Source organism: Ruditapes philippinarum, unplaced genomic scaffold (assembly GCF_026571515.1).
Source record: "Ruditapes philippinarum isolate M1 unplaced genomic scaffold, ASM2657151v2 ctg10693_1_1_1_1, whole genome shotgun sequence".
In the NCBI taxonomy this organism is placed as follows: Eukaryota; Metazoa; Mollusca; class Bivalvia; order Venerida; family Veneridae; genus Ruditapes; species Ruditapes philippinarum.
Window position 1 is genome coordinate 12,892 of NW_026854027.1, and position 19,969 is coordinate 32,860.

A 19,969-nucleotide genomic window follows, 5' to 3' on the forward strand; every position below is an offset into this window, starting at 1 on the left:
AATAAACAATTTAAATGTACTTATAGCTAATACAATGTTTAACCTATAAAAAGGAACAAAAGGAAACATGGCATGAAAAGATATAGAAATTAAATTATATGGTCAAAAACAACATTCTTTAAGCTATAAAAGGGACAAAATGAAACCTGGCATGAAAAGGTGGACATTAAATAATATGGTCAAAAATAACATTCATTCATTAGTTAATTTGCACTCGGCAGAAACAAAATACCTTTGATCATTATCAAAACATGACATTATTACAAATATGGTTATGTACAAATTCAACATTGCATATTTCATAGGTTTCAAAAACAAAATATTTACAACAGTTAACAAAGTTCATAATATCAAACAAAGTACATTATATCAAACAAGCACAGTGCAGAATAATACCTTTCAAAAGCAAAATATATGCAACAGAACACAAAGTACATACTATTAAACAAATAGTTCCAACCAAAACTTTAAGTAACATTATGCTCATTTTCCGATGTAAATTTTATTTGAATTAGCTTTAAAAAATGATTAGGATAAAATATAAAACCTGCTTAACATATATATATGTATACACATAAACAACTACATGTGTCCGACTCTTTTTGTCAAGTGAAAGTCACACGAAAATTACAAATGGTATATATAGAAATTTCTATGGGTCAGGTAAGTAATAGAATTTTTGTGTAAAACAGATTATAAAATTGAAAAATAGTTATGGCAAAATGTATAATCATTTCGACTTTCGACAAACACCAGTTAGTTGGGCATTATTTCACCATATGAAAAAAGAGCACTCATTAAAAGGATATATTTTGTAATCTTATAAAACGCATCATCTACAATTTAATTAATTTTGTAGAAAATCTTTTTTTATATATACATTAAATAATTAAATTGATGCAAGTTGGACCAAGTAATGTAACTTGTAACGGATATCCCTATACTTAGGACAACAGAAAATAAAATGGAACTCTGATTCAGTAACATTCAAATTACACAATTAACAAAATGATGCCAGCAAATCTTTCAATTTCATTTTCCAGGTTTTGCGCTTATAATCTAGTTATCCTGAATTCCTCTATTTGTATTTGACTATGCTTTAAAACAAACAAAAAATGCTAGCACAAAAGGTTTGACAAGTTATCAATATAGATGTGACACATTCTTTCTTTTGAGGCAGGCATTTTTTGTTAGAAAATATGAAAATAACTTAATATATTGCATTGTTCAACAAAAAATATATACATATGCATATCTTGATAATTCTATATATATCTTACACCAGTAAATTGAAGATCTTATATACTTAAAGAGAGATGAAATCGAAATTATTTTGCTATTAGTTTATAGACATACACCCATGATAAATTTACAAAGCTGAGATAAAAAAAATTACAGCAAGTCAAATATGAATTTATTGCTTTTAGTCGTATTCGTGCACCTGTTAGCTTTTTAATCAATTATAAAACATTAATTCGACTTGAAATGTGGTTTAGAAATTTTATAATTATATTAATTCTAAAGTACTGTTTTACTTAGGCAAAAATGAAAATATTTCAATCTCTTCAAAATAAAGGTAAAGAAAAGATTAATTCATCACATTTGTTCGATATAAAACATGACATTCAATACACGTGTTATACACGTGAATATTTTTTTGAGTTCTAGTAAACTTATTCATCCATAATGTACAGGTATGGATATCAGTTTATTCAAGAATATGAACACATGAACATGCAGCTTACGACTTTCAATCAATGACGCTACGAGAACCTTCTTATAAGAAACCAGGATACATGTATTTGATAAATTGCAAACTAAATACTGGCATAGAATGTTATTCGTATTTACATAATATAAGCTAGCCAAACAGAACGCCGATAAAAGTGTTAAATGTGTGCAAAACTATTGCCAAATCATGACATTTAATAATCATATAAACATTTAACAACCTGTAATATATATCACATATAAATAGATATCCGTAATATACAAGTCATGTAAATTGATATCAAGAATACTACATTTAACATGTGTAAAGAGGCCTTCAGTTTTTATTTTCTGTTGCAAAAGCAGTTCTGTGTCGTTTGAAACTAAGTATTTCAGTAATTTTATTTTTGAAAAGTGAAGACAACGTCCCGAGAGCTTTTTTTAACGTGTCAGTGACGTTTGTTTCTATAAATAGAAGACGGGAAACGTCCGCTTCACTCATTTAAATATAGATGTTGGATTGGTAGATTAGAGGTATCGAGGGTTTCCCTTAATGTTTTTGCAATTTATCGTGGGCAGATTTCATTTTCTACCTTAATTTTTCTGATTTGACAATCATACAAAACGACTTACCTAAAAATAACATATTTAAACGGCCGCTTTAAATGGATATCGTTAATATATAAAAAGTAAATATAAATCGTTAGTATATCACACAGTCATGTAAATAGACATATTTACAAAATAAATCTTAGTTATTAAATCATCGGGAGTAACTTAAACAAGAACAAATTTGAATACATAACATCAAACAAAGAAAATAAAAACGCTTATCAGGAGCCACGCATGTTTCAATGTCAGATTGTTCATCTCATTGTGTCTGTTAAACGCTGGGTCATTTTAAATTGTCGTTTTGATCATGTAAATTACTACAATATGTTGAAAAGAACGTTTTCTGTTGACTATCAGATAAATATTTGTCCGATAAGGACGTTAAATTAAACACGAATTTGGTAATGTTTAAATAATTTTCAAAATATTTTAAACATACTGTTCAGTAAAGATTATAAAGTGTGGAATGTTTGACTCGCAGACATGTCATGAACTTCAAATTTAAAGTCCTAATAGATCAAAGTCTGCATCTTTCTTCTGTCCCGTCACTGTGTCTTTGACTTTAACCTTTAGTTCTGTGTCTCCAAATACAAATTGAACCTTTACAGGATTATCTTTTCCTTTGGTGTTTTGTAATGGAATGCTTATTTCGCCTATTTTCCTACTTCCCTCTTCGTCTATATATAATGGATGTTTTCTAGGTGATGTGTATACCCAGACCTCTAACTTCGATCCACTGGCATCAGACGGGACATACTCTTGTGTGTAAACTTTTTCTTTGGTCTTGTACTCCTGGCCAATGGTTGCATGCTTACTAAAGTAATCCTTGCAAAGGACTAAATCACCTTGGACAACCCTCTTCTCTTGTGGATCTAGTCCGGGCTCGAAATGCTTGAAAGCGCGTATCCCGTATGAATATTTACATACACGTGCTGTAATCATCTTTGGATTGTGCCCAAACAGAACTGCCCCCTTCAGAACAGCAAGACCAGCTTCCTCCGGTATTATCAAACTTACTCTTGGGAAAGTCTCTCTTACCTTAACTTGAAGCATCTCAGATTCACTGAAACCGCCCACCATCAGAATTTTGTCGATGTTATGCTCCCTTATAGAGCTGAAAAACTCTCTCGCCTGTTTACAAATTTCCCCACAAACATCAGTAAAAAGATCCTTCATAACATCTGCATCTACTCGTACCTTATCCTTTGTGAATGTCACTTTACCCTTCAGACGTTGAGGAATACTAGGATTGTTAGCAATATCTATATTGTTAAGTTCCTTGTATGTATCTGTAAATGAAGCAGATATCTGTATAGTTTCTGTTGCAGATAAGCCAGGAGAAATTCTTCTCTTCTTTATTTCAAAGCTTTGCATCAATTGAAGGTAATCATCCCTGTAGCGTTGACAAATTACTTCCATGACATCCGGTCCAAATAAATCATTCAGCAACGAAATAAACTTTTCATCCACTTGCGTACCACCGCATTCTCCCCCATTGGCTTTTGCAAGCTCCCTTAAGGTACTGTCTTCCTGTATTTCATGTACAGTAATATCGACAGTTCCACCTGAAGATTAACGGATATAGGATAATAGGATAGACAAAAGGTTATAGAATATAAGATAGACAAAAGGATATAGAATATAAGATAGACAAAAGGATATAGAATAATAAGATAGACAAAAGGATATAGAATATAAGATAGACAAAAGGATATAGAATATAAGATAGACAAAAGGATATAGAATATAAGATAGACAAAAGGATATAGAATATAAGATAGACAAAAGGATATAAAATATAAGATAGGTAAACGGATATAAAATATAAGATAGACAAAAGGATATAGAATATAAGATAGACAAAAGATATAGAATAATAAGATAGACAAACGGATATAGAATATAAGATAGACAAAAGGATATAAAATATAAGATAGACAAAAGGATATAGAATATTTATTTATTTTTTATTTATTTAACATTTTCTTACAATCAAACCATCAATTATTGTGACTTAGATGCTTACCACCACAGTCAAGAATCATGTATTTGTCTCCAATGCTGAAACTTCGAATTTCGGCTTGACTGACCCCAGTCACTCTTTGCACGGGTAGATATCTGCAAAACAGACTAGCTGCCTCGGGTTCTAGACTCAGTGAAATCATGTCTGTGTGTATTTCGGCCTGTAAGAAACAATGTAGTTTGTTATCATACATATTTGTGAAAATATAATGACGCTTTCTATTTAAATATTTTATATGGTTGCATGTAAATCATTGATCTAATTTGCTTTACACTATGAAATTTATTATGTTTCAGTAAAACTGTGAGCTCAAATAAAACTAAGTGTGCGTGTATACATGTACATGCGCATGTGTGGGCATGCGTGTGTGTGTCTGCGTGCGTGTGAAGCATCTTTTTATCAAAGTTGTAAAAGAGTAATCTAGGACATAAATTAATGATTAATGTTTTGCTTCTTACATTAATTGCAGCCTCTCTCATAAACTGTTTTGCTGAATCTGTCCATATTGCTGGCACTGTGATTACCCAGTGTATATCTTGAGGTTTTATATCGACAGAGGTTCTTTCAAGCGTCTTTAGCAAGTGGTCTTTGAGATATTTGAGACTTTCTGTAAACACAATCATAGCTGGCATGTCCATACCCTTGTCATCTCTAATAACTGTGCCACGCGACAAAGCCTTAAAACAAAACAAATACAATTCATTTTTATATACACGTTACATAATTCTATGAACTTATTTTAACTCATATTGGTCATAATGCATTGTTGCAAATGCATTATTGAATGTTTCATAACATTACCTTTTTATAGACACATACTTAAATATTTTTAAAGCTATTTGTCTAACATAGTGTTTGACATACATATTGATTAATCAATTGAAAGGCAAGACCATTTTTTTCAGTTTACCTCTTCCTTATACAAAGTCATCTTAAATCGTTTAAAGAAGTACCAGTTCCACGTTTCACCATCAGCTGCAAGTGCGTTGTATTTTTGTTCAGCGTCATTACCAAAAGAATGGAACTGTTGATGTTTATCAAACAGAATACAAGTTGGCGTCTTGTGTGAAAGACCAGGTACCGATGATTCCCAGTTGTTTGATATGATGTTCTGTTGAGATACAATTGTGATTATTTATTATTTATTTATGTATTATTAAAAAAAACACACACAACAAAACGCAATTATGACTGAGTAAACCATTTTTGAAAGTTTCTCTTTAGGCTGATCTGTCCCCTCCACACCCACTACACAATGGAACTATAATATATGTATAAACTTTAAACTAAATCATTTAAGCACAAAATAATAGAACTACAAAAAAACCTGTGTTAAAGACCACCTCTAAATAAAGATCACCCTGTAAATAAAGACCACTGTTTGACCAGCGTTAATTGATTAAAAAGAACAAGGTACCCCCTCCCTCCCCCCAAAAAAAAATAAATAAAAAATAAACAATGATAATAATAATAAAAATAAGATCACTTGTCTATAAATGCCATATTTTCGTCTCTTCCTTTGCTGGACTTTGTTCACAGGTTTGACTGTACTTTTTTCGCATCAGTTTAAAAGCAGTGCGCATGCATTAAATAAAATATAGTTTAAGACAAAGTTGTAATCTGTAGAACAAAAGTCAACATAACTATACTAGTATTCTATATGCCTGATTTACTGTTGGTGTTCTTAGTATTAATTTTATATTATAGTAGTATAAGCGCCTCTTTAACGCCACGACTGCACACGTGCGGCGGCCATCTTGTTTCCATATATATATAGTAATATATTTGCATATAAGCGATGTGAATATCGGTACATGTACGGAGGTTATTTTATTGACTTATTTTACAATCTTCCATCCTAGATAAATTATTTATATGGTATATGTGACATGAAATATACTTTTACCCGGTTTCACACAAATGACCACCATTTACATATAACGGAATAAGCGCACAAACGCAACAGTCATTTTGAGGTTCTAGTTTTAATACACAAATTTAGTCTTTTAACATAGTCCGTATTTGGCCAATCGCTATATATATATTCTAAGTAATATTGAATTCAAAAATATGTATCGGAGCTAATTCATAAACAACGCAGCTAAAATCAGCTTTAATTTTAAACATTAATAAATCCTTAATAAATGACACATTTTATATACCCGTAGGCTGTACAACTATCCTCTGACAAGCGTGCTGTAGTAAGCCTTTTTTTAAAAGTACATTAAAATCAAATATGAATATTTTATATCTATAACTAAAAATTTAAATGATGTTTACATGATGTAAGCCTTTCTTAATCATACTATATAAAAGATCCGAAAGAAAAGCACACAAACTACATAAATAAAAGGAACATAGAAATCTGTTAAAAATGTCTTACCCAGGTAAGTTACTTTATTATTTTAATCATGTTAATTTTAAAAGTGTGAATTGAGAAAATAAACAGTGCCCTGTATTTTATTATTATTATTTATATCAATATTTCAGGAAAATGGCTTAACTGTACCAGAAAAGCGGGAAAAGAGAGAAGAAAAAATGAGGGTCTTAACGAGGTAAGCCTAACGATTTATTTGATCCCGTTTTCACTACATTAATGCAAAACACGAATAACTGATATTTACTGATTATGTTTAACGTCTTTTTTTTAGGTAATTGATCTAACGAATGACGAAACTGTTGATACGAGTCATGATTATAATAACAGAAGCGGCTATTTAGAAATAAATGCACCAATTACAAAACAGGTAATATTTTAAAGGGCATTCGTTTGATATATTCAAATTATATTTTTAGATATTGATGTATTAATTTCATAATTTTTTTTTTAAAAATCTTCTAAATTATTGCATGCATATTTAACCATGTGGATACGTTTTGATATAGGTTTTAATTTTTATTTTTACATTTGGTGACCATGTACGAGATACCGTATATTTTGCATTTAACAAAATGATCGTGTTTTTTAGATTCCTTTTTAATGTTTCATTTTCCTATATCTACTGGGCAAGGATAATTTATCATTGAAAATATTAAAATAATCGTGAAACTTTCAAATAACAGACTTTTCTTTGTAGCAAAAAGATTTTAAAAAATGCAATTAAAAATACCTTCAATACGATACAAAATAAATTACGCATATGTCGATGAAACGAACTTCGAACCAAAATCATATACTGATAATTGTGCTCTTTTATGTTTGTTAAAGGTCTGGCATATAATAAACGTAATTTTTGATCAAAGATCCACAGAATTTAAAACTCTGTTTATAGCTTTAGTTGATGTGGATTCAAGCTGGATCGGTCTCACACAGTTTAACCGTAACACCAAAACTGTACAAATTAACATAAACTATAAAAAATGTGTATGTATAGAACAATTTATTTTAGTTCTTTTACACGAATGTACGCATATGTTATTAGGCCCCTCAGAAAGGGATCATGATTTGACCTTTTATTCAACTTTTGCTGCTCTTTTGACTATTTTTTTACACCAACAAGACATACATTTTTTGAACAAAAACAATTTAAATTCTTTACAAATAGCAGCCGTGACAAAATGACTTTGTGATGATTTTTCTATAAAAACACTTTTTGCACAGTTAACTTTTCAATGTGTTACTCCAGACTGTCGCCTGTCAAATTTACACCAGGAAATATGTTTTAAAATTACGTTATTTTAGTGGACGAGGGATGATCAAAAATTAACCGGACTTTGTATATGATTTTCTACCTGCATTACGGAATATATAAAAAAAAAGAATAATTACATATAAAATTAAACTTACACTGCGCCGGGTGTGCGTTACCATGTTTTTAAATTCGGACAAAACTATTCGTGTTATTACGTATAGCATTAGTTTACAGGTATTGATTTTTGATTGAAAATTATTTAATTGACAGTCCGGTTAAATTTTTGAATATCCCTGGTATTAGGCCGTACCAATTTCTTTTTTTTTAGTGCGGTCCTATCAATTTTACATACAAATTTTTTATGATAAAAGTGCTGAATAAGAACAATAGTTATATGTAAAATAAAACAAAATGAAATGGCAGTGCTACTTGTTTTACAGAGAATTTATTTACAGAATTTAACTTTATGATAAAAGTAAATGTATAATACTTTTATCTCAGAATCAAAGCCGTTTCTCTGAACTTAAAGTGAAACAGTGAAGCAATCTTTCTTTTCTCTTTCTTTCTTTTTTCTTCCTATTGTATTATTTGTTTACCTTTCTATTTTTTTCGTTATTATAATTTCGAATTCTTATTCCGATGATTACTTATAAATATAACGTTGACTTCGTCACAAATATTTACATTCCACTTTTTTGATAATTGTACAAAATATTATAAAATTTACTCATTATAAAGTTACACTAAAAGGAGAAGAATTTTATAAGACTTAATTTTTCTTGTTTTTATCCTTTTCTTTGAATATATTATATATTTTTTAATTTTATTGTATTGTATTATGTATATTATGTAAATATTCGGGAAATAAATATGTTTAAACTTAATGTATAATAAATAAACATTGTGTAAACGAACTGCTTGTTTGTAAAGAAAACAAATATCGATTATTTTGTTTATAAAAAATACTTTTTGCGTCTATTTTTCGAAAATCCTCAAAGGGACACTGAACCTAGTACCGCTACTGTTATAAAAATTCAATTCGCCATATTAAACCCGCCATTAAATGTCATCGTAAATGATATTAAACTTGGCCCAATGTAGTGCGACCTATTTCTAAACATTATACAAAGACAGTAATCGACATTAAACCCCGCTATTTTTATTTTATATAAATGCCATCGTAAATTATATTAAACTTGTCTCAATGTAGTACGACATATTTCAAAACGATACTAAATGTCATTTTACAAAGACAGTAATCGATATATTACCCCTCTTATTAGTAAGCGCTATTTTTAGACTATGTCATCATTTGATTTGTTTCCCTTGTCTTACGTTTATAAAGACCACGTAGCACAACTTACGGTGACAGTATCGTAACAAAAGACCACTAGTTTATAAAAGAATAGTGTCGCATAAATAATGTAGCGGTAAGATTTCTCGCGCTAATATTTTTTTTTATACTAACTTAAAAGCAAATATTTTAATTCGTATAAGGGTTCCTTTGTATAATATAATTATATTAAGATCCTTTGCGCTATTTTGTAATTATATTTTCGCAGGGTATGGAAGGCCATTAATGACATAGAAATAAAAATAAAAGCGAACGAGTTACTTAGGTCATTTTTATTTTGAAACATGGAAAACACCTTTGCCGCAGTATTTGAGACTTTGATTAATACTTTTACTGATGAAAGTCAGCTGATGAATTTTGCGGCAACTTGGGGGCAATGCATAACAAATACACAATATGGGAAATTTTAACAATAACTCGCTTTGCATGCGTTTAAAATCTTGATCAACGGATACTTATAAAATAAACTTTAACATGGCTTTAAATTAAGGACGATGGAAAAAAGCTTGATTTGAATATTTAAAACTAGCTTTATTATTATTATAAATTATGTATTCAGTAAAAATGTTACAAATTACGAATAACCAAAATAATAGTATTTTATTTCCAAATTAATATAAGGTTAAACATAACAAAAAGGAATCAATGAAATTGATTAAACATGACGTCTTTTCTAAAAAAAAGACCAGAAAGACAAAGAAAAGGAACAAAGGACAATAACTCTATAAATACTGAAGATAGAGTTATAGTTCTTGTGCACTACACTTCCTCTTATTGTGCTTCACCATTGTATGAAGTTGTTTTGAATTCCAACCAGTATGTTTTAAGTTATGCTCCTGACAAGGAAAAGTATCAAAGGGCAGTAACTCTGTATTTTGTCAAAATGGACTAATGGCTCTTGTGCACTGCACTTCCTTTTAATGTTCTTGACAACTGTATGAAGTTGTATTGAATTCCAAACAGTAGTTTTCAAGTTATGCTCTGGACAAGGAAAAGTAACAAAGGGCAATAACTCTGTAATTAGTCAAGATGGAGTTATGGTTCTTGTGCACTGCACTTTCTCTCAATGTGCTTGACCATTGTATGAAGTAATATTGAATTCCAACCATTAGTGTTCAAGTTATGGTCCGGACAAAAAAGGCAATGGAAAAGTAACAAAGGGCAATAACTCTGTAATTACTTTAGATAGAGTTATGATTATTGTGCACTGTACTTCCCCTTATTGTGTTTGACAATTGTATGAAGTTGTTTTGAATTCCAACCAGTATTTTTCAAGTTATGCCCCGGACAAGGAAAAGTAACAATGGGCAATAACTCTGTAATTAGTCAAGATAGAGTTATGGTTCTTATGCACTGCACTTTCTCTCAATGTGCTTGACCATTGTATGTTGTTATATTGAATTCAAACTATTAGTCTTCAAGTTATGCCCGGACAAAAAAAGCAATGGAAAAGCAACAAAGGGCAATTACTCTATAATTACTTTAGATAGAGTTATGGTTCTTGTGCACTTCACTTCCCCTTATTGTGCTTGACAATTGTATGAAGTTGTTTTGAATTCCAACCAGTACTTTTCAAGTTGTGCCGCGGACAAGGAAAAGTAACAAAGGGCAATAACTCTGTAATAAGTCAAGATAGAGTTATGGTTCTTCTGCACGGCACTTCCTCTCAATGTGCTTGACCTTTGTATGTAGTTATATTGAATTCAAACAATTAGTCTTCAAGTTATGGTCTGGACAATAAAAAGCAATGGAAAAGCAACAAAGGGCAATTACTCTGTAATTACTTTAGATAGAGTTATGGTTCTTATGCACTGCACTTCCCCTTATTGTGTTTGACAATTGTATGAAGTTGTTTTGAATTCCAACCAGTATTTTTCAAGTTATGCCCCGGACAAGAAAAAGTAACAAAGGGCAATAACTCTGTAATAAGTCAAGATAGAGTTATGGTTCTTCTGCACGGCACTTCCTCTCAATGTGCTTGACCATTGTATGTAGTTATATTGAATTCCAACCATTAGTCTTCAAGTAATGCTCCGGACAAGGAAAATGCAACGGACGTCTGGACCGACCGACCGACCAACCGACCGACCGACCGACCACCGGGTGACTCCTATATACCCCCCGAAACTTCGTTTTTGGGGGTATAAATAGGAAGGACTTTGTGGAAAGTATATAACAACGCATTTACATTATTTTGATCATTCGGATTTTTAAAGTTTAACGAGAAACATTGTGTTTTTTCAGTCGTAAAAATTTTTAAATATCAGTATGGATTTAGATGATTTCGGGGATGAGTATACCTCAGAAGATTTGTTAGCAATTGATCAAATAGAAAAAGCGATTGTTACAGTAAGCTCAAAAACTACGGAGGAACATAATACTCGGTTAGAACTGCAAAGTTACTTTTTAAAGGAATAGGTATGGATAGATTGATGTCTGTCTAATATAAATATTTATCATTTAAAAAGATGTTCCATGACAGTTTTCTGTTGAAATCAACCGTACAACTGAAATATTCGTGTTTTAAGACAATATATATGACTTGAGAACTAAGTTCATGGGCGCCGCAATTTTGGCTTTCTGTCACTCTCGCGAGACAGACGAGACCGATATTATGACGTATTACACCCACTTCCGGTATAGGTGTACATGCTGGTACAACTGAAATATATCTTGATGAAGAACTTATTAATCTTATTACGTACATACTATATTATCACAGGAACTTGAAATTTAATCAATACATCACAAAATATACGTATATAAGTGATATAGCCCTTATCTGGAACTGAATTGCTTTAATTAATTAATTGAATACGCCGCGACATTAATTAACATTTGTCCGATGATCAAGCTTGCTGATGATCCCTGACCACATGATTTAAGCAATGACTGCTTAATTTTCAAAGATAAACCATTTAATTTATTTGGTCAATTTAATTTGGGTACTATAAGTAAAATGAGAGAGAAACTCCTTCAAATTGACGATAAATCCTTTTATTTTGTACTTAATTTTCGCTAGACAAGCTGTCCTTTGTATGTGTGAATCGGGTACATCGCCGGTCATGTATCTTTTTTTCAGCGTAAAATCTCAACTAAATCCAATATGCAGAGATCTGCTGAGGCCATTGGCGCTAAAAAAATGAGAATGCGCAGGAAAATCGGCAGCCAGACAAATATCGTATGAAAACAAAACTGTCCGTTAGGTTATTTAGTTATCAAGTCAAAACTGGTACCAACAGATTCCCCTGTAATTATGCATATACTCGAGTTTATCCAGTTTCTTATAGCTTTTTTTCCACACACAGATACGCATTTCTACTACCGTAAATATAATCCAATAAAAAATCATAAATCTACTTAATATTTAAAACTGAAAAAATGTGTTGCTATTTTAAGATGCTGTAATTTACAGTATTATCTGAAAGGTGTGAAACTTGATTTCTCCTGGGGTCACTCAAGTTTACTGATGAAGTGTAAAAAATAGATGTATATTTCGTCATCAGAATATTTGACAAGGGTGATTAACCAATCAGGGAAACATTGTTTTGTCGGCACAGCTCTAGGCATACAAAGGGGCAATAAAAATCGTCAGTATACAGTGTGACAGCGACATTTGGTGCAAATTAGGAACAATTAAAATGGATAATGCACAGTATTAGACATAAGTAGTAACAACCAGCAATTGTGTGAATAAATTATGCAAATTAGATTTTTGAGCAGCCAATAAAAATGTTTTGCCTGCAGTTAATATTAGGCTACGATAAAAACCACGCAGCAACATACGTTGACCTCTGATTACAAAAGAGTTGCTTATATTTTTGAAATGTGTACATCAATTATAACATATGTTCACACCTTTTGTTTGAAAGTCCGAATCAAACTGCAAAAAATTAATTACTATTAAGAGCACGTTTTAGCAGGATTTTTATAATAGTGATAATTATCGCCGTTCAATAATTAATAGCCAATTATTCGTTGATGCGTTTGTTTATTTAACTGCATTATTTGATTGTGTGAAACTTTGTTAAATAATAACATGTGTATTTATTAAATCTGTGAAATATTGTTTAACTACATTAAGATGAGACTTTAATGAACATAGCATTGTTTGGAGTAACAGGCATCACTGGCCTGAATTTAAGTGGTGCGACCGGTTACCGTTGATTTTTTATTTGTTTCTTTATTTTTTTGTTTTGATATTGTTACGAATTTTGAACCATACGCCTCTTGTGAAAATTAATTTGGCTGGTCAATACTTTATAATAAATTAATATTTCGCTACGATTCTACCAGATTTATCATTAATCTAAAGATGTGGGGGTAATGACATCACGCGCACCTGTTTTTATACGGCCAATACACAAACATGTCGGCGCCTACTGTTTTGAAGAAATCGGTGATTTAGCGATTTAAATTTTGTTATCATTCGTTTAATATTATTATTTGAAGGCAGAAAATTTGCAGATTTACTATTTATAGTATACTATTTCTGATTTTAAATTTATTTTCTAACATTTCCTTTCCATTTAAAGAACGCCGTACCTAGTTTATTGTCAATGTTGGCAGTAAGCATGGGTGTTCCTTTCCGTGTGTATGACCGTATTGAGGTCGATTTTCAACGCAAGTGTTTGCAAAGAATGAATGAACTATGTAATGTATGATATCCACGCGCAAAAGAAAAAGGGTGAAATAATGGATTGTTACCTGTACATATACAGCTTCATGTTAAGTATACACACCCCTATTTTCTATATTCAATGCCTGTTTCCGATAAAAATATAAAAGAATTTGTTCACGAAAATGGACAACATATTTCTAAAGTTATTGGACGTATTTAAGGTGTACTGGAGACAAGAAGCTATATCTCGAGAGAGAACATTTTAAACTAAAACAGATAAAATAGACAATGATCAACACAAATATTTGTATTGTTATGCAACTGACCAGACCACAAACGAGAACGAGACGACCTTGAAATACGTAAAACATGCAATTAAAGCCTTATTGTTATTATTAGATATGGAAAACATAAGTTGTGGTTAAATAAAATCCCCAGTCTTCAGTGATACAAATAGGAAAAAAATCGAACCTATACCGGGTCCATCACGCGCTAATGGCGGGGGCGGCGGCGGTGGCGGCGGCGGGCGGTGGTGGTGTGCATCGTAAGAAGGATAATTGTACCAATATATATGTTAAACATATTGTTGTACAATGAATCAGTGTCCTATTTGCCAGCAGTCTTTTTCAAGACGTGACGTCATGCTGAGACATCAACGTTATGTACATGGTAGTGATGACACTGTTAAAAGTGATTATTCATCGCAACAAATCACTCATGTGGACACTTCAGAAAAGATGAATTTTCAACACCCATTTTCTATGGTCGTTTCCGGGCCTAGTGGTTGTTGAAAAGCTGAATGGACTAAAACACTGCTTTTATCCAGTCTAGTAAATCCACCACCAGAGCGCATCATATGGTGTTATGGACAATGACAGCCTCTGTACGATGTACCTCAGCTTAAAATACCTTGGATAGAATTTATACGAGGTATTCCCGACTACTTAAATAGTCCAAAGTACATCAATATCCATAAAAGAAACTTGATTGTTTTTGACGATTTAATGACAGAAGCAATAACATTTTTGACTTTAACACTATCAAGAAGAGAAAACTAACGGATGATGATTATAGCTACTTAAGTGGCGATAGACACTCGTGTAACGATAATGATGAAAATGCTACCGTTGTAGATGACGATGATAATGATAATGATAATGATGATGATGATGATAATGATAAAGATAGTCAGAACAAAAAAAGGAAAGTCTTCTATTCCTTGGACCCCCAGACAAACGTAGAAAGGAGGAGCTCAAAGAAAAACGCATGCGTCTAAACATATGGGAAAAACGGTTTAAAGAACTAATTAGACAATCACATGTGGAGCTATTTAAAACTAAAGTGCAGGCGTATATAGATGAAGGCCATACTTTTGAAGAGGCTTACCATCGCGCTGCTAATGACCAATTACCTCAATTAAGAAAAAAGTACGGTCAATTTTTAATAGACCTTTACGAGTTGCAAGAAGATCCTAATCAACAACAAATTCTCCAGTCGGCTAAGAAACTCAGACGTGAACACGATATGAGTTTCAATGAATCTATTCGACAAGCCATTATGTTACGTAAAGAGCTATTCGATACAGTATGGCCCGATCATTACATCAAAGAAAAGGATCCAATGCAGGGTTAAAATGATAACGATAACGATCAAGGCGAGGAAGAAACGTTGTAAGAAGGATTGCCATTGATATGTTTTCAATCACACAATGGTTCTATAGAAGTGTACGATGCTAAACAGCAAAAATGGGTACCGTATATTTCAGATCCAGAGAAATGGTATCAACATTTCAAAGATATAAGGGACGGATACGCTGAACGTGATTTTCAAGGTTGTTACATTGTAGGCAGTGGCACTAAGCATAGAAAAATGGCCGAAATGGAAAAACGTGAAAACACACCCAATGTTCATCTAGTGACACCTGTAGCTCAAGACGTGAAATGGCCATGTCAGAATTAAAGCGTTTACAAAAGGAAAGTAATGCAAAGCGACAAATGGTAGATATCGATAGTCCAATACGTAAAAAACATCGTGCAACACAAGCGCCTTATGACTGGAACAAATTCAAGTTTTAAAATGAATAACTATGATTTGAGATTCTAAATAAATATCTGGTAACCTTGTGTACAGCGGAAAACATTTAAAGAGAATTTGTCATTTCAAATACAAACACGAGTGAATCTGGAAAACATTAGGTCGTATTTTATTTTCGAAAGAGTGGGTTTTTGTTTTAAATCATTAAAAAAACGACCCAGTCAGTATAATGTTCAATCGTTAAAAAAAAGCCTTACTGGATGAATTGCAGTCAGATACAGGATTCGAAATATACGGACTATATTGTGTATATTACATCATGAACAGATTTTCACGTTGAAACATGAAGAACCTTTTAACACATTTTGATGTGCAATGCAGGAAATGAAATGATCTTATTTTAGTTTCGTGTATAATAAATGTAAAGGTACCCAATAAAAGTTTGTAAAGAAAAATATTGCCTTGTTATATATAATGATCCCATGTAAATGTAATTGATTATTACGATCAAAAAATAAGAAGACAAATACCGCTTCAAGTCATACATGTTTATTTCCTATATGGTAGCATATATAATGACAAAGTTATATATCATTTTACAAAACGGGCTTTTATGTTATTACAAATTAATCCAAAAACATATTACAATACAGTCCAGTACAAAGAATGTGTTCTGGTTTCTTCTATATAACGTTCTAAAATGTCGAGTAAATGTTTTTTAGCTTCGCAATATTCTCTTTTCAGTCGATAGTGTCTCAACCATATCCAAACCAAATAGACAAGTGTTAACATATTAAATGTGTCTGGTGGTCGTTCTTGCCTTATTATTAACAAACACATTTGCTCCAGTACTAGACGAACTAAATCCTCCAAAGCCGCAAGGTGTTGACCTAGTTGTTGATACAAACGCGCCAAATCCGCCTATTGGGATTGGTTTCTGTTGAGGAGCGCGTACTACTTTAATATATTCGCAATTGGGCGACCATTTGTAATGTTCTCTCAAAGCGTTGTCTGATCTTACCCAGTCACTTAATTTAATGTGACATCTGAAACACTCGCACACGTCTGATTTCCCGCTATAATACAATCCGGCGCTTGCCAGTTCGTATTTATCGGGTAACATTTGTTTCGGATAGGAGTCAAACGTTTTTAGTCTATATTCGTAATTTTCCATACTCCCGTTAAGGGGTGCGCAGTCAGTAACGTTCATTCTGTGTATACCTAAGCTTCGTAAAGTATTCAATTATATACGCGCTTTTTGATATCTGATTGAACGTTATTTTAAGAAACAACAAGGTCACTTCTAATTGGTCAATTTCTTTTAAAGTATGCGCTTTAATTGATTTTGGAGTCATTTGTTTGCGATTAAAGGAAAATTGGAAAATAAGTCAATAAAATAACCGCACATGTGCCGATATTCACATCGCTTATATGCAAATATATTACTATATTACGTGTGCAGTCTTGCCGCCGCACGTGTGCAGTCGTGCTGCCGCACGTGTGCAGTCGTGGCGTTAAAGAGGCGTATATACTACTTATTATAATGCAAAAATAAACTTACATTTTACTTTCACCATTAAAGAAGCTTGCACAGGCACAAATATGGAAAAACAATCTTAATATCTCAATCGTTAATAAAAAAATACCTGCAACGGATCAGTCTTAAAGTTTGCACGAGCTTGAAATGCGTATCCAGAATATGTTGTTCCAAAATCGATTGCAGCAACAAACATGCGTTCCTTTAACGCTGCCACGCGAACTGGAATTGCTTGGGCCTAAAAATGAAAAATGCATAATTTTAATATATATAAAATGTCACACTGGATGAATCACATTGTTTACTTGTGAAATAAAGATATACATGTATAGACAATGTAAATCACAATAAATTGGATGCAACATTTTTAATGCTGGTAATATAATCAGGGCTGAGTTTCAAAACTGCGTCGTATCCTACAAAATGTAAACAAACGCCGCCATCTTGGGACGAAAAACGTATGTTTTTGATTATAACTCTTTTTGTTGGAAATGACTGAAAACCAGATATATGTATTAACACGCTACACTAGTTTCCGCTTCGTTCGGTATATCTTGCTTGTACAACTATTTTGTAAAACAAAAGTTATAGCGAACTTGCAACTCGAAGCGGAGCAGATATTTTGTAAAAATGTGTGGATACGACGCAGTTCATATTGCTTTATCTATCGTTTTTTCCTTCAAATCAATTGTATACTCGTTTCAGAGTTCACCATAAACTTCAAAATATGATTTTGCATCATTTACTAAAAATTCATTAAAAAGAGATGTTTATTTTCCAAGAAAATAATGATTTTTACGAAATGATACGACGCAGTTGAAAATAAAATATGATACGACGCAGTTGAAAATAAAATATGATACGACGCAGTTGTATTTTCATTGCATCCTGCATATCCTGTTAATAATCGGTGAGAACAGATGAGCTTTATTATTTGAAACTGAACATTAAATCTTTAAAATTATATTATAAATGGTTAGGCTACGATATATTTTTTACAAGTAAGGTATGCGTTCCGTTCAGTCATTTTATGTTCAGCGCCGCGGAACTTTACCGCCGATTTTTTCGTATTGCATTTCTAATGTATTTTCCACCATAAAAAAAATTTAAATTTTCAAAATCGAGTTACAAATGATAAAACTACAAATTATTTTGTAAAGAAGGTGTCCATTTTGCAAAGGTGTTGAAGTCTTCACTATATTGAAAAAGAAAATTTAGGTCAGATTATCGCATCGAATTTTCCACAGACTACAGACATGGCATCAAAATATACTTTCAAACTAAAGGTGATTTTTATTTGAAAATGAATTGCCTGAAAAATTAAACAATTTTTTTCAGAAAATGAATTCAAAGAGGATTCTCTTTCAAAAAAATTCCTCTGCTATTCGCACCAAAATAGCAAAGTAAAAAGTAATCTTAGAGATTAAAGAAATATTTCATTTCAATAAGAAAGTTAAATGTTATTGTCTTTATAATTAATTCAAATATTTATAATCTTAAAACTTCATGCCAGAAGTTAATAAAAAAATTAAAACTGCTTATTTGTACGGCTGACGTTAACAAATTGTTGAAAAAAAAATCAGACAGGTGTTCGACCGAAGCCGAGCTGTTTATGTTTACTGGATAACTGAACTGCTATGAATTCGAAAACCACCAGGTACTTTAGATTCTTTCGTGAGAAAACCTTTCAAGCTAGTTTCAAAATGTCGATGGTTCTCTGCAGGTGCAACATTTTGCCTGAAATAATGCACAAAGGCGCACCTGAGGTCTTCGCCCCCAGTAAAGCTAATGTTTAAAAATCAAAGCACTGAATGTACTGATGGGGAGGCTATGAGAGAATGTTTCAGACTTATAGTGTCTTTTCTTTTTGCTTAAAATATGCTACCAAAATAAAAAGATATGCACATTGCGCTATTTATCCTTACTGTTATGTTCAACCATTCATATATATGGTTAATGTGGTTGACTATTCATTTTGTTAATATTCCAGAACATTTCATTGAGGTCTACATTCGGACTGTTAATCATACAAATTTTGAAAAACCTAAACTGTCAATAATAAATGACATACCAGCAAGTATGACGACTGTTCATTATCAGATAACAATAACATTTTACAACTGACGGTTCCTTATCAAAATCACAGGAACTTGAAATTCTATCAAATAACCAATATTAATTATAATACAATACAATACAATACAATACAAAATTTTATTCAGCATAAAACATAAACATATGTTTAGAGCCAATACAAACAAAAATGTTCAGCGACAGACATGACAAAAGAAATGAAATTTTATCCGAAGAGAGTAGTTCAAATTACATAAACAATTCTCACAAACTGTCTAGATATACAAAAAAACTAAATATATTGTTACATATATATATTAAAAAAGTTCTAGTTATTAAGGAAAAAATAGAATTAGTAATAAAGATATTTAAA

The 19,969-nt window shown here is 31.8% G+C and overlaps 1 protein-coding gene across 1 annotated transcript; it reads right to left on the reverse strand.

Annotated features, from left to right (window-relative positions):
- Window positions 1-356: 356 nt before the first annotated feature.
- LOC132738699 (heat shock 70 kDa protein 12B-like) lies at window positions 357-17,782 on the reverse strand. Its single transcript, XM_060726290.1, has 5 exons — window positions 17,633-17,782; window positions 5,256-5,456; window positions 4,804-5,022; window positions 4,349-4,505; window positions 357-3,887 (listed from the first exon to the last, which is right to left on the reverse strand). The coding sequence occupies exons 1-5, from the start codon at window positions 17,717-17,719 to the stop codon at window positions 2,824-2,826; spliced, it is 1,728 nt and encodes a 575-aa protein (XP_060582273.1). The 5' UTR covers window positions 17,720-17,782; the 3' UTR covers window positions 357-2,823.
- Window positions 17,783-19,969: the final 2,187 nt, after the last annotated feature.